This window comes from Saccoglossus kowalevskii, chromosome 3 (genome assembly GCF_978046115.1).
Source record: "Saccoglossus kowalevskii chromosome 3, keSacKowa6.1, whole genome shotgun sequence".
Taxonomy (NCBI): Eukaryota; Metazoa; Hemichordata; class Enteropneusta; family Harrimaniidae; genus Saccoglossus; species Saccoglossus kowalevskii.
Genome location: NC_140643.1, coordinates 14,911,923 through 14,939,630, shown reverse-complemented (window position 1 = coordinate 14,939,630; position 27,708 = coordinate 14,911,923). Strand labels below are relative to the sequence as shown.

The 27,708-nt window shown below is 35.7% G+C and overlaps 2 protein-coding genes across 4 annotated transcripts in view; both read right to left on the bottom strand.

The window, feature by feature from the left end:
• Positions 1-1,035: 1,035 nt before the first annotated feature.
• Positions 1,036-4,221, bottom strand: LOC146747509 (uncharacterized). Its single transcript, XM_085497572.1, has 5 exons — positions 4,139-4,221; positions 3,317-3,381; positions 2,061-2,147; positions 1,786-1,918; positions 1,036-1,564 (listed from the first exon to the last, which is right to left on the bottom strand). The coding sequence occupies exons 1-5, from the start codon at positions 4,193-4,195 to the stop codon at positions 1,535-1,537; spliced, it is 372 nt and encodes a 123-aa protein (XP_085353698.1). The 5' UTR covers positions 4,196-4,221; the 3' UTR covers positions 1,036-1,534.
• A 5,158-nt stretch (positions 4,222-9,379) lies between these two features.
• LOC102806647 (FYVE, RhoGEF and PH domain-containing protein 2-like) overlaps positions 9,380-27,708 on the bottom strand; it is a 36,467-nt gene continuing 18,138 nt past the window's right edge. For all 3 annotated transcript variants that reach the window (XM_085496801.1, XM_085496802.1, XM_085496803.1), the window contains 14 exons: positions 26,991-27,107; positions 26,047-26,195; positions 24,585-24,741; positions 23,988-24,075; positions 18,851-18,901; positions 18,347-18,405; positions 17,550-17,696; positions 16,376-16,576; positions 15,904-15,969; positions 14,886-15,014; positions 14,171-14,332; positions 13,666-13,812; positions 12,528-12,679; positions 9,380-12,166 (listed from right to left, as the gene is read on the bottom strand). In XM_085496801.1, coding sequence (XP_085352927.1) covers positions 12,121-12,166; positions 12,528-12,679; positions 13,666-13,812; positions 14,171-14,332; positions 14,886-15,014; positions 15,904-15,969; positions 16,376-16,576; positions 17,550-17,696; positions 18,347-18,405; positions 18,851-18,901; positions 23,988-24,075; positions 24,585-24,741; positions 26,047-26,195; positions 26,991-27,107 — 1,671 coding nt within the window. In that variant the 3' untranslated portion in view covers positions 9,380-12,120. The remainder of the gene's footprint in view (positions 12,167-12,527; positions 12,680-13,665; positions 13,813-14,170; positions 14,333-14,885; positions 15,015-15,903; positions 15,970-16,375; positions 16,577-17,549; positions 17,697-18,346; positions 18,406-18,850; positions 18,902-23,987; positions 24,076-24,584; positions 24,742-26,046; positions 26,196-26,990; positions 27,108-27,708) is intronic.

Here is a 27,708-nt window from a genome sequence, read left to right as displayed (position 1 = left end):
ACTTCAAAAGTATCATAAAATAAATTACGTCCCAGAAAGTTGACTATTTCAATTTATTGCTAGTTGGCTGCACCTGGTTAGACGACATGCCTTGCGAAACGGTTAAACAAAGATATTCTAATGGCAGTTTCTAATTTAAAGTTTGTATTATATGCAGAACAACCCCTGGTTAATGTGATCAACACGATAAAATCAGTTGCCATGGCAACAAATAAATGTAATATTGAAGCACTGAAGCTATCCAGCACTCAAGGTCATCATGGTGTCGCTATCGCGCAAGGCCGTTTACTTTACTTTAAAAGATTTTCAAAATCCGATTTCAAGATCCCGTTGGGTAATATTTCTCATATGATAATTAGGCAATATCTTACAAGGTTGGATTGTTACTCAAATGCACACACCTAAGTTTAAAACTCTGCTTATCTCAAGAATTCACACCGAGTCTACATGGATAGCGGTAATTTGTCTAAAATTACTAAACCGGTTTTACTGGCGTATAGCTGTATTGGCTCAGTCGTAGATATGGCGATTAGTTTGTCGTACTGTATGGACGAGTGCATGGATGCCAATATTGTGTAGATACAGGTATTAACGCTGTAGTTGATTGTAACGTATATGATAGATATTTCAAGATTGTTACTTGATACTAAGTACAAACAGACACCTTTCTACTTCACACTCGTCGCGTCGTTTGACATCAAGGTAAACAAACCCTTCCAGACTTACCTCGTTCGGTAATGATAAAATGATAGCCACAATTGGGATAGATTTGTTACGCAAGACGCTGCCAAGTGAATACATTACGAGATTGACTTGGGTTAGACAATTGTGTGCACTGGCTCCCTGTAGATGAATGATTAATTAACTGCTAGCAGAATTGAAAATTGGTCGACCAACGTGAGCAGCATACCAGGGTACCATTAAAAAGTTCACATCGGACTTTGTCCACGATGACGGTGATAGTACAGCTTCATATCAGCACATAGGCCATATCACAAAGGCTATTAACATTAGTCATTTACATAACAGTCGCCGTTATAAATTGGGACACAAATTATTTATTACGATATTATTTATATTAAAATAAAACTATCGTGATAAAAAGCACATATGTCAATGTAAACAAGTCGTAGCCTGGCATTGATCAAAAAAATGTTTTTCTTCGAATGTCAGTCACGTAATTTCCGCTGCCGCTAAATCTGACTACTTGCCGATGAGTGCTAAAAATGCTATGTACTGTTTAATAAATATTGAACATAAGTTTTTATAGTAATGTTTGAATAAGTGTTTTTTTTTTAGTAAAACACGCCTTTCATACATTAAACCAAATACTAAGAAAGTACGATTATGATTGTTGCAAGCACCGAGGAAATTTCACTATCCCATTGTTTGGAATTGTCATCACCACCACATCCCATGAATTGGATAGTCTATACAATAGAACCATGATTTTGTCCTCCATCCGTTACCACTATAATCTGGATATTCCGGCACCGCCTACACCATAAGAGAAACGCTTGCTAACGATTCGACGTCACACGTAATACGATGTACCTTTGTATCCCTGTAAAAAGGGGAAAAAAATGTTTGTGTAATGCGAGTCGTCAAAGTTAAATGCTGTACTAGAAAAGCTGTTGAATCAGACAATTCTCTTCCAACTTCCCACGAAACTGCAATCAATTTGCATACAATAGTCTGTTAGTATCCACAATGATCAATTCGGGCCAAAAACGCCCAATTTGTGTCATCGTATCGTCGCCAAAGTTAGTTATAATCGTTACTCACCATAAACGCCAACTTACACGGATTTGTTCTAACACGCTTAATTCCAGGGCCTTCACTTTGGTCTACTATCGTTTTCACCATAGCGACAATGAATATACAACAGACGGTAATCATAGCGACACCAAATATAATCCTGTGGGAAAATTCCAAAACAATATGTAATATCATGCGCGTTTCCCCGCTCACAGACACAGTAGCGACACATTTGACGTCACAGCTAGACTCACCTCCGAATATAGTACAAGTCGTATGATTGGTTATTTGTTTTCACTCACCATATCATCGTTGGCAGCTGGGTAATCTGGGCATCCTTTTCTGTACAGCATTCACGGTCGCCACAACAAAATTGGTTACTTTCGCAACTGTGAATTGGAATACATGGTGTTACGTGTAAAACGTACATGTATTAATGCAATTAGTACATTGGAGTAAAACAAAAAACAATAGCATCCGAGTCGTTTGGTTGAGTTGTTTTGTATCATTCAGTTCGTTGCGTGGCGTACATCTACTTACCACCAAATAGCCACAACGGCATAAACGGTCCGACACTTACCTTTAATATCACACAAGCCCATTCTCGTTAGAAGACGTGATTGTAATGTACATTCCGCTTTTATTGTTATTTTACTGACATTGTGTTGACCATTTAACATATTTCATAGACCGTAGCTATTTCAACTGAAGTCTCAAAACTATAATTTTTTCGGAAAGTATGTATGTATTATATAACCGCCAACTCGACGAGAACACATCATTGCAGACAATACGGCCTCTCATACGGACAATGGTTGTTCAGCGTACGTATATGTGCTAGGTTACTTGCTATGTTGGCACATGGTTAGCATGACCCGGATACATACAGCACATATGAAACATTCAATATATTTAAAGCGGGGGAGTCGTCACCTGCGAATGCGTCAGATGGCCATAACATCCAGCAAATATACCTTTTCCCTATATTTTACATTCAACTCGTCAAAAATCAGTGAAAATAAATTTCATACAAACACCCAAACACCTTGAGCGAAAATTAAATCCAGCTAAAATACAGTATTTTACAATTCTTTGAGTTCATGTTAATGATGGATTACATCATGTTATTATATCCTGTTCGATATGGAACTCATAGCGACGTATACAACGCATGTCAAATACATTGTTTGTTTACATGAAAATCGAGCACACGCTGCACTTCCCTTTATTGGGTGGTGACCGTTGTTCAGTGCGTTTGAATTTCATATACTGTGGAATACTTTATTTTCGCTGGAATTAATTTTCGCTGAAAAGGCTTTTTGGGCGTTTTGCTTGGAATTAATTTTCACTGGTTTTTGATGAGTTTAATGTGAAATATAGGGGAAAAAAAAGAATATTCGCCGGATTTTATTTCACGGAATCATCCTTTCAGCGAAAATAGCGAAAATAAATTCCAAGCGAAAATAAAGTATTCTACAGTAAACAACACACACTGTACAGGAGCCTTCCCACCGACCACTACTTTTTAAAATTAGGCAAGGCAACTTATACTACTTACTAAAAATACGTCTCTCCTGTTCCGTTTGGGTTGTATGTACAGCGTATAGCGGTAACTTGAAGTGCCTACATAATAACGGAAGATATAATAATAAATAACTGATGTGTTGTAGATTTCAAGAAATGTTGCTTTGATGAGAGGTGTGGTCTTGTTTGCACGCGACGTGGCCGCAGAGTTTGCTCCTCAATTGAAAACTAGCGGCTTCGACGGGAACAATTTACACGCCAGTTTAATTTCTGCGAATTCTTAAAGATTTATGTGATACTGTGTTTTTTACTGGGTTTTCATTTCGCTATCTTTACCTATAAGTCAAATGTGTGAACTTAAAACCCAATGAATATGCTCAATACTTCAAAATAGTGAAATTAATGCCGGTGAACATATTTTATTTTTCAGTAACGTAAAAATGCTGCTGTGTATCCGATTTTGAGCAACGCCGAAAATGAAATAGTACAAAGTTATACAATAGTTTGAACGACAATATCTTCACAAGTTGTATTTCTACCACTCTAATAATGCCACTTATGCCGTGGTTAGCTACATATACTAATAAGGTGTTATTGAAGTAAAGCAAGCTCTGTCGTCAATTTACGCTAAATACCAATGTGCTAAAGCTTTCTTGATACGTTTATATCGACGTTTGTTCATTTGTTTCATGAAAGATAGCATTTCAGGTGTTTGCGCAGGTAATATTTAAATGTCAATTTCTAGTACACGTGCTTCCTTATAGAGCTGATACATGGTTGGAGTTCAACAGTAATTTGCGCTAGGAATATATAAACTTGAGTTTACAAAACTTTATAGTTGCCGTTGACTTCTTACCTGAATTACGAGTCTTAAAATTATGGTCAATATTCCTACAGGCCAATCTGACGTCATTGTTTTAGCTGCGCGGCAACCTCCGTTCCACCGATATTAGTTTGTGAGTATGTTATATTCGAAAAGAGGAAGTTCACTTTTATTACACATCGTAAACAATGGATAGTTTATGACATTTTGTAACACTTACTAGTTATGAGTCATGTATGCATTTTATTTGAACTTTGTACATTTGTTTGCCATATGTGTAAATAACATAAGTAGTGTTTTCACTGGACCACAGTCCCTCGGTGACTGGACGAAATACGCTGTTGTCACAACGCCTTATATTTGAGAACGTTGTTAAAATGTGTGTGTGAACGGGAACCACGGTGAATTTTATGTAAATTCTGATGGCAAATTTGCTTCAACGTGAAAAATACATATACAAAAACGTGAAAATTGATTTAAAAATAAAAACGGATATACCGGATTAGTAAAAACGAAAACGGATTTAAAAAAAGTAGATTTTAAAAATGAAAATGGATTTTAAAAACGAAATGAATTTTGAATACAAAAATTGATTTTAAAACTGAAAACGGATTTCAAAAAAAGATTTAATAAAAACAGAACCCACAAACGAAAGTGGGTTTGAAAAATCGATTCCAGAACCGAAAATCTTTTTTAAAAAAGGATGAGTTTTCAAAATGTAAATGAATTGTAAAAATGGTTTTATAAAATGCCATGTTGTGAGCCACCTCGGTTACCGTACTACAGACCAACTAGGCATTTTTAAAGCTGCAGTGGACTAAGAAAACCGCCACCACTACCCTGCCAGGCAGCAGGTACACCAGTAACAGCGACATCAAATGGATTCAGGCCAGAAAACATAGATAATCAACTAACAGCAGCCGTGCAGGTGATTTTAAACAGTTCAGATGCCACTAGCACTTTGGGTGAACCACCGATACAGCCAACAGAAAGCCAATACTACATTCAGCAATGCATTACAAGCATCACTTGGCTCCACTCAACCTCCAGTGCCAGCCATTGTTATAAGGGTGTATGGGTATATTGCCATAAGGGTGTATGGGTATGTTGCCATAAGAGTGTATGGGTAGGTTGCCATAAGGGTGTATGGGTAGGTTGATTGTAATGGGTTGTGGATATAGGTTGTTATAAGACTGTATGGGTAGGTTGAATATAATGGGTTGTGGGTATAGGTTGTTATAAGGGTGTATGGGCAGGTTGCAAGCATAAGAGTGTATAGGTAGGTTGATTATAATGGGTTGTGGGTATAGGTTGTTATAAGGCTGTATGGGTAGGTTGATTATAATGGATTGTGGGTATAGGTTGCTATAAGGGTGTATGGGTAGCTTGATTGTAATGGGTTGTGGGTATAGGCTGTTATAAGGCTGTATGGGTAGGTTGCCATACGGGTGTATGGGTGGGTTGATTATAATGGGTTGTTGGTATAGGTTGTTAAAAGGGTGTATGGTTATGTTGCCGTAAGGGTGTATGGGTAGGTTAATCATAATGGGTTGTGGGTATAGGTTGTTATAGGGTGTATGGGCAGGTTGCCATAAGGGTGTATGGATAGGTTGATTATAATTGGTTGTGGGTATAGGCTGTTAAAATGGTGTATGGGTAGGTTGGCATAAGGGTGTATAGGTAGGTTGATTATAATGGGTTGTGGGTATAGGTTGATTACAATGGGCGTATGAGTAGGTTGCCATAGGGGTGTATGGGTAGGTTGCCATAAGGGTGTATGGGAAGGTTGATTATAAAGGGTTGTGGTTATATGTTGTTATAAGGCTGTATGGGTAGGTTGATTATAATGGGTTGTGGGTACAGGTTGTTATAATGCTGTATGGGTAGATTGATTATAATCGGTCGTGGGCATATGTTGTTAAAAGGGTGTATGGGTAGGTTGCTATAAGGGTTTATGGGTAGATTGCCATAAGGGTGTATAGGTAGGTTGATTATAATGGTTTGTGTGTATAGGTTGTTAAAAGGGTGCATGGGTAGGTTGCCATAAAGGTGTATTGGTAGGTTGCCATAAGGGTGTATGGGTAGGTTGATTGTATTGGGTTGTGGGTATAGGTTGTTAAAAGGGTGCATGGGTAGGTTGCCATAAGGTTATATTGGTAGGTTGCCATAAGGGTGCATTGGTAGGTTGATTGATTGTATTGGGTTGTGGGTATAGGTTGTTAAAGGATGCATGGGTAGGTTGCCATAAGGGTGTATTGGTAGGTTGCCATAAGGGTGTATAGGTAGGTTGATTGTATTGGGTTGTGGGTATAGGTTGCTAAAACGGGTGCATGGGTAGGTTGCCATAATGGTGTATTGGTAGGTTGCCATAATGCTGTATGGGTAGGTTGATTGTAATAGGTTTTGGGTAAAGGTTGTTATAATGGTGTATGGGCAGGTTGATTGTAATGGGTAGATATACTGCTGTAAGGGTTTATAGGTAGATTGCTGCAAGGGTTTATGGGTAGATTGCTGCCAGGGTTTATGTGTAGATTGCTGTAGGGGTTTATGGGAAGATTGCTGCCAGGGTGTATGGGTAGATTGCTAGAAGGGTTTATTGGTAGATTGCTGCCAGGGTTTATGGGTAGATTGCTGTAGGGGTTTATGGGTAGATTGCTGTAGGGGTTTATGGGAAGATTGCTGCCAGGGTGTATGGGTAGATTGCTAGAAGGATTTATTGGTAGATTGCTGCAAGGGTTTATGGGTAGATTGCTGTAGGGGTTTATGGGTAGATTGCTGTAGGGGTTTATGGGTAGATTGCTGTAAGGGTTTATAGGTAGGTTGTTATAAGGGTTCATGGGTAAATTGCCTAAAGGGTTTATGGGCAGATTGCTGCAAAGGTTTATGGATAGATTGCTGCAAGGGTTTATGGGTAGATTGCTGTAAGGGTTTATGGGTAGATTGCTGCATGGGGTTATGGATAGATTGCTGCAAGAGTTTATAGGTAGACTGCTGCCAGGGTTTATGGATAGATTGCTGCAAGGGTTTATGGGTAGATTGTTACAAGGGTTTATGGATAGATTGCTGCAAGGGTTTATGGATAGATTGCTGTAAGGGTTTATGGGCAGATTGATGCAAGGGTTTATGGATAGATTGCTGCAAGGGTTTATGGGTAGATTGTTGTAAGGATTTATGGGTGGATTGCTGCAAAGATTTATTTGGTAGATTGCTGCCAGGGTTTATGGGTAAATTGCTGCCAGGGTTTATGGGTAGATTGTTGCAAGGGTTTATGGGTAGATTGCTGCCAGGGTTTATGGATAGATTGCTGCAAGGGTTTATGGGTAGATTGTTACAAGGGTTTATGGATATATTGATGCAAGGGTTTATAGGTGGATTGCTGCAAGGGTTTATGGGTAGATTGCTGTAAGGGTTTATGGGTAGATTGTTGCAAGGGTTTATGGGTAGATTGCTGCAAAGGTTTATGGATAGATTGCTGCATGGGTTTATAGGTAGATTGCTGCCAGGGTTTATGGGTAGATTGCTGCCAGGGTTTATGGGTAGATTGTTGCAAGGGTTTATGGGTAGATTGCTGCCATGGTTTATGGATAGATTGCTGCAAGGGTTTATGGGTAGATTGTTACAAGGGTTTATGGATAGATTGCTGCAAGGGTTTATGGGTAGATTACTGCAAGCGTTTAAGGGTAGATTGTTGCAAGGGTTTATAGGTAGATTGCTGCAAGGGTTTATGGGTAGATTGTTACAAGGGTTTATGGGTAGATTGTTGTAAGGATTTATGGGTAGATTGTTGCAAGGGTTTATGGGTAGATTGTTGCAAGGGTTTATGGGTAGACTGCTGCAAAGGTTTATGGGTAGACTGCTGCAAAGGTTTATGGGTATATTGCTGCAAGGGTTTAAGGGTAGATTGTTGCAAGGGTTTATGGGTAGATTGTTGCAAGGGTTTATAGGTAGATTGCTGTAAGGGTTTATGGGTAGATTGCTGCAAGGGTTTAAGGGTAGATTGTTGCAAGGGTTTATGGGTAGATTGCTGCAAGGGTTTATGGATAGATTGCTGCAAGGGTTTATGGGTAGATTGCTGCAAGGGTTTAAGGGTAGATTGTTGCAAGGGTTTATGGGTAGATTGCTGCAAGGGTTTATGGATAGATTGCTGCCAGGGTTTATGGGTAGATTGCTGCAAGGGTTTATGGGTAGATTGTTGTAAGGGTTTATGGATAGATTGCTGCAAGGGTTTATAGGTAGATTGTTACAAGGGTTTATGAATAGATTGCTGCAAGGGTTTATGGATAGATTGCTGCCAGGGTTTATGGATAGATTGCTGCAAGGGTTTATGGGTAGATTGTTGTAAGGGTTTATGGATAGATTGCTGTAAGGGTTTATAGGTAGATTGCTGCAAGGGTTTATGGGTAGATTGTTGCAAGGGTTTATGGGTAGATTGTTGTAAGGATTTATGGGTAGACTGCTGCAAAGGTTTATGGGTATATTGCTGCAAGGGTTTATGGATAGATTGCTGTAAGGGTTTATAGGTAGATTGCTGCAAGGGTTTATGGGTAGATTGCTGCAAGGGTTTAAGGGTAGATTGTTGCAAGGGTTTATGGGTAGATTGCTGCAAGGGTTTATGGATAGATTGCTGTAAGGGTTTATAGGTAGATTGCTGCCAGGGTTTATGGGTAGATTGTTGCAAGGGTTTATGGGTAGATTGCTGCAAGGGTTTATGGATAGATTGCTGCAAGGGTTTATGGGTAGATTGTTACAAGGGTTTAAGGGTAGATTGCTGCAAGGGTTTAAGGGTATGGGCTATAAGGGGTACTGGTGAAAGGGATTGCAGCTGCGACCCATACATGTTGGCCACAAAGATACACAAATTTGAATTAAATATTAATAAATCGCAAATCATAAATCTCAAATCATGGCTCAAATTGTATAGATTTAGGAATTTGCCCTGGAATAAAGGTATTGATGACATCTTACAACCCTCCACTACCTCGCTGCAGAGGTCTTTAAATATTCAGAGTGTTGTATGTTAGTATATGACGCCATTACTCCTCACTGTAATGCCAGGCTGTTTATCACGAATTGTTTAAAACGAGGGAGTCGTCACCTGCGCATGCATCAGGTGACCATAGCATGTCATTGTTTACCAATGAGCCTTTGCATTCTTAGTGTTTATTGTTATCGTCACTTGGGACTCAATTCCTGTATGTACGCAGGTGATCACCCTCCGGCTTTAACATATGTAACAATGTAGACAAGAATTTTGGAAAAATAAACACACCAAAATACACTTATCACAACTTTTATTTTAGTTCAAAATACACTCATGATACTAGCACAGAGCATAATTAATGTACAACTATGTCCTAAAAATGTGTTTTAAAAAAAATATGTACAATGTATACTTACTCAAACAAGTGAAAACGGTATGTAAATTCAGCGTGCAAAACCACTGTATGAAAAAGCAAATTAAAAAAAAAAAAGTGCAAAAAAACACAATTATACTATTAAACCATTTAAACTCAGGTCAAGTTTAGATACCTTTTTTATGAGATGCACAGTATGTACTCTATCTTGTTAACACAAGCGTCATAATTTCAACACACTTTTAAGAATTATATGTGAGCAGGTTATTCCCACATCAAACAACACTGTTCTTATAATTGAGATCCGAGCTACTACCAATCTAACATAATATGCACACCTGTTATTTTCATGTTGTTTTCCACTTAGACATCCAATCAACATTACCAATCAGAGATGCTAGACATAATAAGTTATGTTCCAATTGCATTAAACAATGAAGATAATTAATGAATAGACACACCATTTTTAAGACGATATTTGCAGTAGAATGTTTGAATTAATGTTATAGTCACCATACTTTAAAGAGCACCAAGAAATGAAATTATTTTACACTGAATCATTAAAATATGATTATTTTGACTATTAATACACCTCATTTACATAAGCGCATACTATTAGAACAAATGTGGTAACCATGTGTGGTTTCCACCCCAGAGCACATTCTATCATATCAACCAATCAGAGTGGGTGTATTTTGAACTGACCAGCAGTATAAAGTACACATTCTCTGATTGGTCAACTGGTACTGTTGAACAGAACTTAGTTGCATTCTCACTTGAAACATCACTCCAAAAATAAATCAAAAATATTAAAATATGTTAAAAAAAAGATGATGTTGTAGTTAAAAAAATATGTAATATTAAAATTAAATATCCAATCATTACTTTCTTGAATATTTTAATTATTGGTATGGTAGCTCACAGAACTGCAAAGAAGGTATGCAACTTTATGGAGGTTTGAACCAAAGCTGTCGTATTATTCATGTTCTCATTATTATGCATTGATACAATTCAATATCAAAAATAGATGAGAAAAAAATGTCATACAAAATGACAAAAATTTGCATTTTACATTGGTTTCATGTAATTTTTCCATATCTCAAAATTTTGTTCAGTGACACAGGATTTCCTATATTATACGAGTAAACTGCCTTAATATATTACAGGTGAACAGGAAACTTGAAGACTTAGAAGTGAGTGTTTAGATACAAATAATGAAGAATATTCTGAAGAGCCTCGATACTCTACTCTAACACATGTCAAAGGTCACTCAAAACATTAGTTCAAAAAAAAAAATGTTTGCAGTAAAAACAAAACACTGTAAATGACAGATATGTTGATTGTTCAAATTTCGACCTTCAATTTTCAATGAAGAAATGATTAGAGAAATAATTGTTTACATGATTTTTAATTACAATCAACTCATTGCCTGCTGAAAGCCTGCACACAGTGCCATGTGTTAATTTTACATTATTATATATCAACCATTAGTTTATACTTATTTACAGAAATAGTTTTCACTCAGAACCACAATTTTGGATGACTTATGTAATTTACATACACTGATTTGTTATAAAAAAAAAACATGCAAAAACATGCAGGGAAATATTTTAGTTTTACTGATTCAAATATCAACAAATAACTTTCTATTCAAGAATAAGTATATTCTCCAGTACTGTTCATACAGATTATTAAAAAAAATCCTCAAAAATTACAATAAAGCTAGTCAAAAATAGAATGGAAAATAGATAGAGAAGTATAAAATAAAGTGCAATGTTGATACTTGCATAAAATGAAAAATGAAGCAGTTTTATTACAAACTCACAATGTTCCAGATAAATATGTGAGTGTGAGTTTTCTGTCTGAGAGTAAATTTATAAAAATACAAAAGCTACAGCTTGGCAAACATACATGCACCAAAGTACAGATAATCAAATTGGATGCTAGGAAACTTTTTTACTTTATTAGGAAATACAAATTCCAAATAAGGAATGATGATGTACTTAAGATGGCAGACATGTATCTTACCTTATTAGGAGATACTAATTCCAAATAAGAAATGATGAGGTGATATTTCCAAGATGGCAGACATGTATCCTATCTTATTAAGATTTTCAGTGTAAGACTATGAGACGATCATATACAACTAATGTCATGTTTTTACTCAATAATAGTCGCACACACAGTGCCTGAGATAATATGGATTGAGAAAAGACAATTTACCTTAGTCTACGATTTTCGTAATTCCTATTTGCAAATTTGCCATGGCATCAATACACATCTACTTTTGATGTTAGCATGATGCTTTAACCTTTTGCCAGCATCTTTCGCACCAAAATTTCTGTTCAACATTTTGCTAATTTTCTATTACTTTTTTTTATTAATTTTGGATCATATGTACATAATATCTCATTGCAAACATATCTTTGAGAAAAAAAATATGAAAAAATTGATTGGAATTTATTTTGAAAGGGTGCTGATGTCCGTCTTAGCAATCAAAGAGTTAACACATTTTGGCTATCCACGGAAGCCTTTAGAAGACGATGTGTTAAAACAAACGCTCACTTGAAACTATTATGTCCATGTACTTAACCAGCATTCTTTAGACCTTAATGAAGACAGGATAAACAGTGATGCATGCTAATAAATGATAATAAATTCTCATTTTGGCCTGGGTTTGCCACATTTTGTTAACATTTCAATCCACCTACAAAGAAACAGAATTTTCATTACTGTTGATAATTTACGCTCTATATAAATTGTCAGTGAGTCATTTGTGGGTGTCAGTTAGTCATTGGCGAGTGTCTGTGGATCATTTGTGAGTGTTTGTGGGTCATTCAGTGTCAGTGAGTCATATGTGAGTGTGAGCGAGTCATATGTGAGTGTGAGTGAGTCATATGTGAGTGTGAGCGAGTCATATGTGAGTGTGAGCGAGTCATATGTGAGTGTGAGTGAGTCATATGTGAGTGTGAGTGAGTCATATGTGAGTGTGAGCGAGTCACATGTGAGTGTATCAGGACTGCAAGTAATTTCATTTAGAATGTTAGTAAGTCAGTGGCTCCACTTACTTTGTCTTTTTGTCTTCATTTATCGCAGCTAAAAAATATGTGTTATTCTTGAATACAAGTTTGAAACTGTGCTCTCTCTCAATTCCATCAGCCTCTGTAATCTCCTGTACTTTGTAACAACTGAGGGGCAGGGACAAGTATGGAGATATGTCCTATAGAGTACATCAGACAAATGACAATGTGGGTGATTAATTTATTCAGGTTGTAAATTACATATTACTTTTACGAAAAGAATGAAAAAAATTATTCATCAAAATTTGAGAATTAAAAATATCATCACAAAATAAACAAATCAAGAAGAGATTCACCCAAGGTACCTATATGTTCAGTATCAAAGCAATCAGACTTGTGGTTTTTTAAAAAGAATTGAGAAGTCAATATATCAATTTATCAAAAATGACAAAAAATATTCATCAAATTTAGGTAATTATAGATATCATCAAGAAATGAACAAATCTGAAAGAAATCAACTTGTAGTACCTTTTTGTATGATATCAAAGCAATCGGACTTGCGGTTTTCAACAAGATGTTGGGAATATCACTTTTTATCAAAAACATTCATCAAAATTAGAGAAATAAAAATATCACCACATCACCTATGTAATACACCAATTATCAAAGCAATCAGACTTTTAGTTTTCAAAAAGAAGTCAAAAAGAAAAAGAGATGACATGGACACCGGTGGATGGGTGGCTAAAATTGTATGTCCACTTCTGTTGGCAAGAGCAATTGTATAATGTCTTTGCACAAAGTATGACAGAAGTCAGTTAATATACATGTATGCAAATGTCTGAGAAATGTCTCTGGATCAAATGGAAGGCATATTTTGAGACGATCGGAACATACTCCCTTTTCAACCCTGTGTGACATCATTGTAAGTTAGCAAGTACACTGCTTTACAAGAAGATATCGTAAACTTTTAAGCATCAACACTTCAATGTTTGCGATATGATAAGTTGATAATATTTAGTGGGGGGGGGGGGGCGTTATAGTCACATTCACCTCTGTGAAAAGATCACTGCTACCCTGACTAGCACAAAATGTTTCTTGTTAAAATAAAATGGTCAAGACGACATCAGGTGAGTGAGGAATTCAGGGAAAATAGACAAGTTGCAATCAAAAATTCTGGATAACTTACCTGGGGTGCTTTATAGAAATGCAATGCCATGTCTTCAATTACAAACCACTTTTTATACCAATACTTCTTACCTAACACATTGGTTGAACAGTGAAACAAACGTCCTTTGAAATCAACATCATCAAGTCCATCATCACTCTGTATATCCTGAAATTCAATCATCAAATAATATTAATATTTTAAATATTGGGTAAATAAGATATCCATCAATCAACACAGATACAATCACTGACACCAAGAAATATTAAAGCTGTATTCCAACTTAGCAAATCTGAATATATCAAATAAAGAGATTGTGAATACCTAGGTAATGAAAAATTGACTGCATCATATGAATTCAAGCTGACTTCTTTAACCTTGTTCACTCATGCCCAGCGTTTAACTCTGAGCTGAGCTGAACTAAACTTGACTAAAAAATAAAACACAGGCTCAGCCCTATAGGTGTACTTTCACAATACTCATACATGAGGTTCATGCACGCTTTCAAATGAAAGATTGTTTTTACCTGTGACTGATACCTTTGTAGTGTGTCAACATCAGTTTCGTCTTTCTCAGCCATCATCTGAATGCTTTGTAAAATATCATAGCAGTGTTTACAAACTCTATTCAAACGATTTCCATCATATTTGAGTTTAACTCGATATGTAGAGCATTTGTTGCACACAACCTGGAAGCAAATGTAGGAAATAAAGTGATAAACTGTAGGCATTCATTCTGACATTCATTATGTTCATTTCATTTTATTGTACGTGGACATCTTCGGCCATCTTGTATTCAATAACAAAACATATGTATGATATAATGTGTGATGAGTGTGAAGTTTGAGTGAAATCAGCCCAGGTATACCCGAGTTGCAGGTACAGACAGACACGCGCACAGACAGACACACAGACACAAATCGGAACAGAGACTCATTAGTACCAGTTCTAGCAAGGAATTTAATTCCTATTCATACGATTTCATGTACATCATGTACAGTCCAAATGCCTGGTGCAAATTTTAATATAATCTCAATATATTTTCTCCGAGTTTGTATAAAGTGGTCTTGAAAATCTGGGTCAAGAACATCAACTGATCCTCCTTTGTAAAAGAATATACATGTACAGTTAAACCTGTGTATAGCGACTATCCAAGGAACTCCATTAAAAATGGTCCTTATAAACAGGTGATTGTACAAGTAACGACAGATCAAAGTAGACAAGCTATAAAACACAACTTACCAGTCCACATGCTCTACAATGATGCCTTCTCTTTTTTATAGGATGGAATTCAGCAGCACATCGCATACACTGTGTTGTTTCATCATCTCGCACCCACGAGGGCGCCCTCTTGCCTATATCACAAGCATCCTATGAAAAATACAGACAATAATTTATATGTAGATGACAAACGTGACATGATGGCATTATTTTACTGTGATGTCACATGTTCAAACCATTCTGATACTATCAGATTTGACTTGTTAACATCAATTAAAAACAGTATGTAGGGAAATACCAGTACAAAAAAAACAAAAAAACAAGCCAGAAACATTTTCAGTATACATGTATTGGAACAGTTGTATTCAAAATCATCAAAGTGTAATTTATATTATACACATAAGCTTTCTGTTAACAAAATGCAATGGTGAATTACGTTTGTGTTTTCTAATCAGAGTAAACTGGTATACACGTGATAAGTAATTTACTGATATTTACTATATGGGGCCAGCTATATTTTTCAAAACCAAAATCATCATCCAACTCAGGAGCCAATCAGTGACAGCCTTACATTTTGATGACGATTACCTCAGAAAAGTGTTTTGTGTTCTTCATGTAATGAGATGTTAGTATGCAAGGCATTTTTCCACACAAAAATGACAAATTCTCAACTTGTTTCTTTAGTTTCAAGTCGTATTCAAGATGGATGCCCCATATGATAAATACCTGAAGTCAGCTGATAGTGGTTCAAATGCTGAATATTGTAAACTAATTAAATTTCATGACAAACTAATTTTTGAAAAAAGTCAGCTGTGAAAATTTCACTGTGTTCCTAAAACCACAAAGTCATAGGGATTTTCATGGTGGTGTCTGCCTAAACTTTTCATCAGTAATACGACTAACTATGTTTGACAAAGTCGACAGTAGAGCTAACAAAACAAGCTGGGTCTTAACAGATAGCAGAAGTCTTAAAGCACTAATACATAATCTAGAATGTGTCAAGATAAACATTGCTGCATCCTACGTCTGTTTCACTTACCTGTGATTCTTCCAGTTTGAATGTACATTTCTTCCTGGCTAGTTCTTCTACAGCATGGTGAATTGCCTGTAACATGAATGTCACATGAATCGTTACCATAGAAACAAAACACATGTCAATTCATATATCCCAGGGTAACGTGTGAAGTGACATATGGTATAACCATAATAGAAGATTATACATATATTCAGCAACACATTTCTTCTCTATGGATGTAACCGTGTAACTTTCTAACTATTGCTAGTAATTAAATAACCATGGCAACGCAGTACTTTCCCCTCGAGATAATTGTAACTAAAAGCAGCAAATTTTTGGGACAAATAATAAAATGAATCATTGTGTAAATTTCGTGCCACTCTGAAAACTTTTCTACAAACTGTAGCTGCTGAAATTGTTATTAATAATAAATATTGTAAAATCAGTATGAAATTGGCAGTATACCACTTAGACACAAATAATTTGAATATTTTACCTCTATCCAATTATTTTTTTCTTCTTCTGTACTTGTTTGAAATTCAACCACCTTTTGTCTGGCGCTGATGCAGAACGTCCTCTCGGCATCAGCGATGTCTTTAACAACCATACCACTTAGATCCAGTCTGGCCCTCACTTTGTGTTTGGCGGTAGTCATCAGTTTATTATGGATGCTACAACATAGTAGGATATCATTGAACTGTGGAGGAAAAAATGAAATTCTTTTTATTCGGTTTTGTTTTCTAATATCGAATGTGAGTTGTAGTATGTGGTAACAGTTTGTCACAAAAGTTGTGTTCATAGATAGTCATGTGAAAATTGTATTCTACACTTTTTTTTATATTCTTCAATATTTCTGGAAATGAACCTTAATTTTGGAGTCAACAGACAAAATTTGAGTCCATTTTCAGTTTTTACTCAAAAAATTTGGTTATTTCTGTCCCAATCTTCTGAAGGAGTGAAAATTATAAACAGAACTATTTTGTGAATTTGTGATAAATAAAGGAAACTGTTGGTGAAAAGGTTTACTATACTACATGCTACATCTGGTATTGGCCACAATGACCATTTTATTACAATTCAGTCAGTTTATAATTCTTTGAATACATGAGAGTAATCTTGGATTCAATCATCAATTTTGGGTAAGTTAACAAACACAACAAAAAAATGTTTTTGGTACAAATTTTTTTTTGGGGTAAAACAATTTGATAGCGCACAATTTTAATCATTTAATCAATTCATCACCAGAGGGAGCTGCGCAGTAGTGAAATTGGTAAATAAAAATTGATTGGATCACTCTTTTTCGGAGGTACACACTGAGACAAAAAAAAAAACATTTTTTTTATGTTATGTCTAGAAAGTTTTATATAAATGCATAAATATAGTAGTAGTACCCAAGTTATGGTAATTATATGCAAATTATACAGCAAAGAAACACATTGTAGGCGATTAATTGCAAATTATAAAAACAAAGAACCATGTACAGTAAATGTTAATTAACCACTTGCTATAATACATATAATTGCATTATGTATCTATTTTAACCACTTTTTATGGTAATTATATGCAAATTTGGCCACAATGTAACATTTCAGTTTATTGATAAATGGTCTAGACTGTCAGCCAGATTATTAAAAGACTCATATAGATAAGTTATGTAAAGAAAGAGTTACCAGATAAAGATATCTTTCTTGAGACTCTCCTCTTCTGGCTGATAGTTTTATTATCTTGCCGTCTTTCAAGAGTTCTCTATTTGCTTCAATCAAGTTCTTAGCACCAACAATTGCCGACTGTATTACCATTAACCTGTTAAACTTTTCCTGCGAATGAATGAGAATTTTCATTATTGGAAAGCAGTGTCTGAAAAACAGAGCTAATTAAATGGCCAGACACAGTTTTTTTTTGTATTATAAAAAGATCATTAATCTGGGGTACTGGCTAATAAAGATGTATTTATTATCAGAGATTCCTGAAGAGGGGGTGGGGTACTCCAATTCTACTAAACTCTTTGAGCACCATATCTAACTTTCTGCCAATAATTTGATTAAATAATTGGAAAATTATAATTTATATAATTTATTTGTTTTAACTTTGGATCAAACAGATGTAATTTTCTTTGGAAATGAATTTTGATCAAAATTTGAAAATATGGAACAAAATCAAGACTGATTTTGTGAATAATGAGAAAAATTTGATTAGCCATCAAATAGGCTCAAAGGGTTTTAATCTCCTCCAAAGATACTGTAATATTTAGTGTTCACTAGAACAGAAACAGCATAGCTTGTTATTCACACTGACAGAACAATTTTCTTCATACTTGGATTGACCTGGCAAGTGTATGTATCCTTTTGCTTCACTGTTGAACAGCTGATAACAAGTACAAACCAACAAACTTCTTGGTGCTCAGCAGACATACCATCCTGACACACATCATGTGGTTAATGACTAAATGACAAAAAAAATCACTTACCAGCTTCTTCATTTCATTGTTAGATTTCATTGTAGCCTTAGATATCTTTTCGAGCGCATCTATTAAATAAACCGTACACATAAATTAACCGAGCATCCAGTAACCAGCAAATATTAGTTTATTCAAACCACGTTCTCTGCTTGTGTATGTAATTGAGTTAATCCTATATCCTGCTTCCAAGAATCCCATTATTAAAAATGGCCAATTTGATAAGATTGAAATGTGATTAACAAATTAATAATAACAAAAAAAAATTTCAAATGTGCAAAATGTAATACATCTATCTCTCAAAGTTATTTCGTGAAATATTTACAATAATCTTTTCACTTATGACCTCTCATCAATATACCAGACTGAAAAGCCTCCTTCACTCAACTTTCACTCAAACCCTTGTGTATTGACAAGACCTTTTCACAAATATTGAAGAATATATTAAAAAAAAAAGGCAGACAAATTTGGACGAGAAAGTCTGGTTGTGAAAAGGTTAAGATAAAGACAACATACCCTCAGTAGCTTTGATGTCATCAGAGTCCTCAGGAAGACTTTTCAGATATTCTAAAAAGAGAAACACAAAGATCAGATAGATAAAAAAAGAGGAAAAGTTTTGCTTTCACACATGGTAAGAAATGCAGACGGTTTCACTGTACCAGTCCATTTGGTGTTCAGTTTAGACAGGTTTCACTGTATCAGTCAATTATGTTGTTCACTTTAAACAGGTTTACTGTATCAGTCCATTTGGTGTTCAGTTTAGACAGGTTTATCGTATCAGTCCATTTGGTGTTCAGTTTAGACAGGATTCAATGTATCAGTCCATTTGGTGTTCAGTTTAGACAGGTTTCAATGTATCAGTCCATTTGGTGTTCATTTTAGACAGGTTTACTGCATCAGTCCATTTGGTTTCAGTTCAGACAGGTTTATTGTATCAGTCCATTTGTTGTTCAGTTTAGACAGGTTTCACTGTATCAGTCCACTTAGTGTTCAGTTTATACAGGTTTACTGTATTAGTCCATTTGGTGTTCAGTTTAGGCAGGTTTATTGTATCAGTCCATTTGGTTTCAGTTCAGACAGGTTTATTGTATCAGTCCATTTGGTTTCAGTTCAGACAGGTTTATTGTATCAGTCCATTTGTTGTTCAGTTTAGACAGGTTCCACTGTATCAGTTCATTTAGTGTTCAGTTTAGACAGGTTTATTGTATCAGTCCATTTGGTGTTCAGTTTAGGCAGGTTTATTGTATCAGTTCATTTGTTGTTCAGTCTAGATAGGTTTCACTGTATCAGTCCATTTGGTGTTCAGTCTAGACAGGACTCAATGTATCAGTCCATTTGGTGTTCAGTCTAGACAGGTTCCAATGTATCAGTTCATTTAGTGTTCAGTTTAGACAGGTTTATTGTATCAGTCCATTTGGTGTTCAGTTTAGATATGTTTCACTGTATCAGTCCATTTGGTGTTCTGTTTAGACAGGTTTTGCTGTATCAGTCTATTTGTTGTTCAGTCTAGATAGGTTTCACTGTATCAGTCCATTTGGTGTTCAGTTTAGACAGGACTCAATGTATCAGTCCATTTGGTGTTCAGTCTAGACAGGTTCCAATGTATCAGTTCATTTAGTGTTCAGTTTAGACAGGTTTATTGTATCAGTCCATTTGGTGTTCAGTTTAGACAGGTTTCAATGCATCAGTCCATTTGGTGTTCAGTTTTGATGGGTGTCACTGCATCAGTCCATCTGGTGTTCAGTTTATACAGGTTTACTGTATCAGTCCATTTGGTGTTCAGTTTAGGCAGATTTATTGTATCAGTCCATTTGGTTTCAGTTCAGACAGGTTTATTGTATCAGTCCATACGGTTTCAGTTCAGACAGGTTTATTGTATCAGTCCATTTGTTGTTCAGTTTATACAGGTTTACTGTATTAGTCCATTTGGTGTTCAGTTTAGGCAGGTTTATTGTATCAGTTCATTTGGTGTTCAGTTTAGACAGGTTTTACTGTATCAGTCTATTTGTTGTTCAGTCTAGATAGGTTTCACTGTATCAGTCCATTTGGTGTTCAGTCTAGACAGGTTCCAATGTATCAGTTCATTTAGTGTTCACTTTAGACAGGTCTACTGTATCAGTCCATTTGGTGTTCAGTCTAGACAGGTTCCAATGTATCAGTTCATTTAGTGTTCAGTTTAGACAGGTTTATTGTATCAGTCCATTTGGTGTTCAGTTTAGATATGTTTCACTGTATCAGTCCATTTGGTGTTCTGTTTAGACAGGTTTTACTGTATCAGTCTATTTGTTGTTCAGTCTAGATAGGTTTCACTGTATCAGTCCATTTGGTGTTCAGTTTAGACAGGACTCAATGTATCAGTCCATTTGTTGTTCAGTTTAGACAGGTTTATTGTATCAGTCCATTTGGTGTTCAGTTTAGACAGGTTTCAATGCATCAGTCCATTTGGTGTTCAGTTTTGATGGCTGTCACTGTATCAGTCCATCTGGTGTTCAGTTTTGACAGGTTTACTGTATTAGTCCATTTGGTTTCAGTTCAGACAGGTTTATTGTATCAGTCCATTTGGTTTCAGTTCAGACAGGTTTATTGTATCAGTCCATTTGTTGTTCAGTTTAGACAGGTTTCACTGTATCAGTCCACTTAGTGTTCAGTTTATACAGGTTTACTGTATTAGTCCATTTGGTGTTCAGTTTAGGCAGGTTTATTGTATCAATTCATTTGGTGTTCAGTTTAGACAGGTGTTAGTCCATTTGGTGTTCAGTTTAGGCAGGTTTATTGTATCAGTTCATTTGGTGTTCAGTTTAGACAGGTTTTACTGTATCAGTCTATTTGTTGTTCAGTCTAGATAGGTTTCACTGTATCGGTCCATTTGGTGTTCAGTCTAGACAGGTTCCAATGTATCAGTTCATTTAGTGTTCACTTTAGACAGGTCTACTGTATCAGTCCATTTGGTGTTCAGTCTAGACAGGTTCCAATGTATCAGTTCATTTAGTGTTCAGTTTAGACAGGTTTATTGTATCAGTCCATTTGGTGTTCAGTTTAGATATGTTTCACTGTATCAGTCCATTTGGTGTTCTGTTTAGACAGGTTTTACTGTATCAGTCTATTTGTTGTTCAGTCTAGATAGGTTTCACTGTATCAGTCCATTTGGTGTTCAGTTTAGACAGGACTCAATGTATCAGTCCATTTGTTGTTCAGTTTAGACAGGTTTATTGTATCAGTCCATTTGGTGTTCAGTTTAGACAGGTTTCAATGCATCAGTCCATTTGGTGTTCAGTTTCGATGGGTGTCACTGTATCAGTCCATCTGGTGTTCAGTTTTGACAGGTTTACTGTATTAGTCCATTTGGTTTCAGTTCAGACAGGTTTATTGTATCAGTCCATTTGGTTTCAGTTCAGACAGGTTTATTGTATCAGTCCATTTGTTGTTCAGTTTAGACAGGTTCCACTGTATCAGTTCATTTAGTGTTCAGTTTAGACAGGTTTACTGTATTAGTCCATTTGGTGTTCAGTTTAGGCAGGTTTATTGTATCAGTTCATTTGGTGTTCAGTTTAGACAGGTTTTACTGTATCAGTCTATTTGTTGTTCAGTCTAGACAGGTTTCACTGTATCAGTCCATTTGGTGTTCAGTTTAGGCAGGTTTATTGTATCAGTTAATTTGGTGTTCAGTTTAGACAGGTTTACTGCATCAGTCGATTTGGTGTTCAGTTTAGACAGGTTCCAATGTATCAGTTCATTTAGTGTTCAGTTTAGACAGGTTTATTGTATCAGTCCATTTGGTGTTCAGTTTAGATATGTTTCACTGTATCAGTCTATTTGTTGTTCAGTCTAGATAGGTTTCACTGTATCAGTCCATTTGGTGTTCAGTTTAGACAGGACTCAATGTATCAGTCCATTTGTTGTTCAGTTTAGACAGGTTTATTGTATCAGTCCATTTGGTGTTCAGTTTAGACAGGTTTCAATGCATCAGTCCATTTGGTGTTCAGTTTCGATGGGTGTCACTGTATCAGTCCATCTGGTGTTCAGTTTTGACAGGTTTACTGTATTAGTCCATTTTGTGTTCAGTTTTGACAGGTTTACTGTATCTGTCCATTTGGTGTTCAGTTTAGACAGGTTTATTGTATATTTCCATTTGGTGTTTAGTTTAGACAGGTTTACTGTATCAGTCGATTTGGTGTTCAGTTAAGACAGGTTTCACTGTATCAGTCCATTTGTTGTTCAGATTAGACAGGTTTCACTGTATCAGTCCATTTGGTGTTCAGTTTAGGCAGGTTTATTGTATCAGTTAATTTGGTGTTCAGTTTAGACAGGTTTACTGCATCAGTCGATTTGGTGTTCAGTTTAGACAGGTTCCAATGTATCAGTTCATTTAGTGTTCACTTTAGACAGGTTCCAATGTATCAGTTCATTTAGTGTTCACTTTAGACAGGTCTACTGTATCAGTCCATTTGGTGTTCAGTCTAGACAGGTTCCAATGTATCAGTTCATTTAGTGTTCAGTTTAGACAGGTTTATTGTATCAGTCCATTTGGTGTTCAGTTTAGATATGTTTCACTGTATCAGTCCATAAAGGCTATGTGTAAATGGTATGTGAATGATACAAAACAAGTCATTGTCAATGACACGTCCCCGTTCCGTTCATATTTGAGTGACATATACATTCAAAGCAGATCATGACCGAAATGCACCTGCATATGTACAACACATTGTACTAAATCTGAACAAAATCCATCCATGCATGACTGAGATCTGGTTCCGGAATTGTGAAAATACATGATTTTAATGCATTTTCGGTCTTAAAATGGCCATCATTCAGCTATTGTTAAGCGGATCATGAAACAAATGCACATATCTATTTGTGACATGATGCACCATGTGTGTGTGAAGTTTGAACTTGATCAATCCAGACATGTCTTGGATACGAATCCAGAAATGAATTCTTTAAGAAAATGGCCGCCATTCGGCCATTTCGAACTTGATCCGGAAAAACAAATGACGTGCATCAAGGTCCTATTATGTTTAATGTAAGTACCAAATTTGAACGAAATCCGTCCATGCATAACTGAGATCCGGGTTCGGAATGGTGAAAATGTGCGATTTCAATGCATTTTCGACCTTAAAGCGGCCGTCATTTGGCTATCGTTAATGGGATCATGAAACAAATGCACATACATATTTGTGATATGATGTACCTTGTGTGTGTGAAGTTTGAACTTGATCAATCCAGACATGTCTCGGATACGGATCCAGAACTGAATTCTTTAAAACAAAATGGCCGCCAGTCGGCCATTTCAAACTTGATCCTAAAAAAAAAATGACGTGCATCAAGGTCCTATTATGTTTAATGTATGTACCAAATTTGAACGAAATCCGTCCATGCATAACTGAGATCCGGGTCCGGAATGGTGAAAATGTGCGATTTTGATGCATTTTCAGCCTTAAAATGGCCGCTATTCGGCTATCGTTAATCGGATCATGAAAAAAATGCATGTGCATATGTCCCATATAATGTGTGATGTATGAGTGAAGTTTGAACATAATCGGTCCATGCATGTTCAAGATACAGGTGATCACGGACGGACGGACGGATGCACACAGGGCAAAACATAAGTCCCCGTTTTCGGACTCCGTCCGAATGGGGACTAATAATTACATACCTCCAAGCAGCAGTTGGTATCTAGGTACCCGCTGTACAGGTTCTAACATATGATGAGGCAAGGATAAGTTACCACAGGTTTTGTCTTTCTGTAATATAATGACAGAATTAAAGAAAACAGAAAGAACTCCTGCAGCATATGAAGTAGAAAAGGGGAATATGTCTAATACAGCTTTAAAAATGTTATAATAAAAAGAACATGTGACCTGATGTTTGAAATAACTCAGTCTAAGGGCATGCTCAATTATTTCAAAAAGTCAAAAATAGCATTTTCACCAAAAAAAAATTGCTAAAATAAGAGAATTCAAGATATTGTTATGAAATGTTTAAACCTACATGTAATAGACAATGGAGCTACAAAGGTGATGGGGGCGATGGACAACCACATATACTAACAGCTCCATCTGTTATTTTCGATGACAACAGATGTAAAAAGTTGACATGGGATGACAACAATGACAATATCACCTATACCTACAGCTCTGCCTGTCATCTTTGATGTATCCAACTACAATGTCTTCATATACAAACTATACTTAACAAAAGTGTATTTCCATTTTTGAACTAATATATGACATGGCACTGTATGGAAACATACCTGAATTGTCCGAACAAGTTCAGCAAAGTCGGGCACTTTCACCATCAAAGAATTTAAAAGTTCCATGGCGCGTTCAAATTCCTTCACATACGACGTATACATTTGAAAATATGGAGCAAATGTGGTCATCAAATCACCAAGCCTCGGATTAGATGACCTGAGAAATGGAACACAGAATGGAATTAAATTGTTATGCCAACAAATAGGTGTAGGCAAAACCCCACCAACTGTTATTGACTTACGATTTACGGATCATTGCTTCTTGTAAACAGAAAATTACAGCATACAACAGATACAGTTGTTATGTAGTGTTTAAATTTACATATTCTATCCTTGTTTGCCTTCCATACTTAACATTTTTTTAAAAAATATACCTGTCTAGCAATTGTCCGAATATGTTGTTCTGATTGGGCGAGAGCATGTTTTTAAATATGCAAGCAGTGGTAGAATACACCATATACCACAGTTTTTCATGTTTAGAAGCAGGCCCTTGAATGTGAATAACAAACATTAGGGGGGAAATATGCTGTAAACTTAAGTCTGCAAAAATACCACAGATACAGAAATAGAAACCTGCAACTATATCAGGTATATTGGGCTCAAAATATAAAAATGAGACAATTAATTTCTCTGGATTTTACCAACGATGCTGTATGCATGTATGTACACAAATAATCAGCTTCTGTACTTTTTAAAAAAAAATATGTTAATTGAGACGAGTTTACATACACGTGTATATCAATGATGGAACTAAGAAGCAACTAGCATAAACCATGCAATGCCGAAATATGGGTGCAAATATGCTCAACAACTTGTGTGTTTTTATAACTGCTGTATGCTACCGGTATCACTTGATTTTGCATAATCCACTTCTACCTACTTGATGAAGCTCTTGTGTATATGTTGAGATTGTGCAAAATCTTGTGGTAAACACACCTTCCATGGTTGTTTATTGTTTTATTATACAGTCAATGAGTAATTGTGAAACTACTTACAATTTTGTATCTGATTGGCTACCCAAACTCTAACAACTAACAGTTAGACCAATCAGAGAGCAGCTTATTTGTTGACAGTTTTTTTACGACTTATCAAATTCTGCCTTGTAAATATGCTTCAACTCACTATCCACTGCACCAAATTACCAAAATTTTAAGTTTTCTGTATTTTTCTGTAGTTTCCGATTAATAATTGAACACCATTTGAAAATAAAGATAACAAGTATTGGACTTTTTAACAATTTTATCCAAATATTGCATATTATCCAAATTTATTCATGACTGAATGCTGCACATATTTTCATGAAAAGAAAACAAAACTTACCAATTTTTCTGAGGAGACTACAACATGTATATGTAAATATGCAAATATATGCAAGTTATAAACTATGACCCAATGATGACACATGAATTATATAATTCACATACATCACCATAGAATAAAATACTACATATTTGGATCTTACCATTCTTTCAATCTCTCCTCTAACTTTGGTAAAAGGGAATCCTTGTGTAACTTGAAAATAGACTTTACATTTGAAAACATGTCTTTGACATTATCAGGTGGAAACCAGTTGTGAGCCCGGTTCTCGATGTCAATTTTGAAGAAAAATACCTGCAAGATTAAAATCAAAATCACATGCTGTAGAATAAATCTAAAAAAAATAGCTGCAGAGCAGTAATTATCAGGATTTGATCAAAAAAGTTTTGAAAATTTTGAATTGTGCAGTCTATATGGCTATCTGTAATGGTAGTCACTGGTTGCATGTTCCTATCTGCAACAGTACTTAAGATATCACATTTATGCATATTAATGAGGACACATTTCCATATATGGTCATCTTATATATTATTCATATACAATGCTATCATTATGTCACTGGTTGCATGTCCCTACATATGTAACTGCAACAGCGTGCAAGATTATACATTATATATGCATATTATATTTGCATATTAATGAGGTGACATGACCATATGTGGTCATCTGATATATTTGTCATATCTCTTGCCTGATATCATCATTATGACAGAGTTTGCATGTCCATATCAACAATAACTGCAATTAAAACACATATACCATAGATGGTACACAAACAAATTTGGGAGTCTTAGACCCCTGGAAAATGGTGCAATTGAACACTTCCAGATTTTACAAATTATAAGATGGCGGCCAAATCATGTGACTAGTCAAAAACCTGTTTCAGTCAATTTGTTGAGCGATACCATATAGCTACATTTTCAGACCAAATGATACAGTGGTTTAAAAAAGAAGTTGTGGAAAAAGAAGAAGAAGAAACAGAGAAATAACAACAGGCTTTCAAACCTGACAGGCCAAGAAATCCTACTTAGTGATTGATGGTGTATGGATGGTGTATGGTAAGGTTAAAGTAATCTATTGAAAAGTTACCTGATCCAAAAGGTAAAGCCTGTTCACATACTTCTGTTCAGTTACCATCAACTCATGTGCTACCTTGTGAGCCTCATTGTCAAACTCTTTTTCCTCTTCATCAACTATGATTGGTAACTAGTCAGGAGAAAAATTGTTATTTCATATCAACTATGACTGATAACTAGTCAGGAGAATAACAGTTATTTCATATCAACTATGATTGGTAACTAGTCAAGAGAAAAATAGTTATTTCATATCAACTATGACTGATAACTAGTCAGGAGAATAACAGTTATTTCATATCAACTATGACTGATAACAAGTCAGGAAAAATAATATAGTTATTTCATATCAACTATGATTGGTAACTATAACCATACAGTTTGTGCTGGATACAAATCAAAAAACTTTTAATTTTTCCCTTTTCTATATCAAAATATGCCATCAGAAAATGTTCTTTGTAGGCACATTATTACAAGCCGGTACCAGGTAGCAGTGATTTCAAACACTGATGTGTACATAATTCCAAAATCCTAGAGGATTACTCAGCAAAAAACAGTGTGAAACTAGAGTGCAAAGTAGTGGAAAAGTGACGCAAAAGGTGAATCAACGATGTAAAGTAGTGGAAAAGTGGTGCAAAGTATTAAACTAGAGTGTAAAGTAATGGAAAAGTAGTGCAAAATGATTCTAAGGTGCAAAGTTGTGTTGAATGGATGCAAAGTGTGAAACTAGAGTG

What these genes read in the sequence shown, in the direction of transcription:
- LOC146747509 (XM_085497572.1), bottom strand. Translation starts at nt 4,195, where the DNA reads ATGACGTCAGATTGGCCTGTAGGAATATTGACCATAATTTTAAGACTC. An exon ending in TTTTAAGACTCGTAATTCAG is followed by an intron (nt 3,382 to 4,138) that starts GTAAGAAGTCAA and finishes GTTATTATGTAG; the next exon opens with GCACTTCAAGTTACCGCTAT. An exon ending in CAGCTGCCAACGATGATATG is followed by an intron (nt 1,919 to 2,060) that starts GTGAGTGAAAAC and finishes ATTTTCCCACAG; the next exon opens with GATTATATTTGGTGTCGCTA.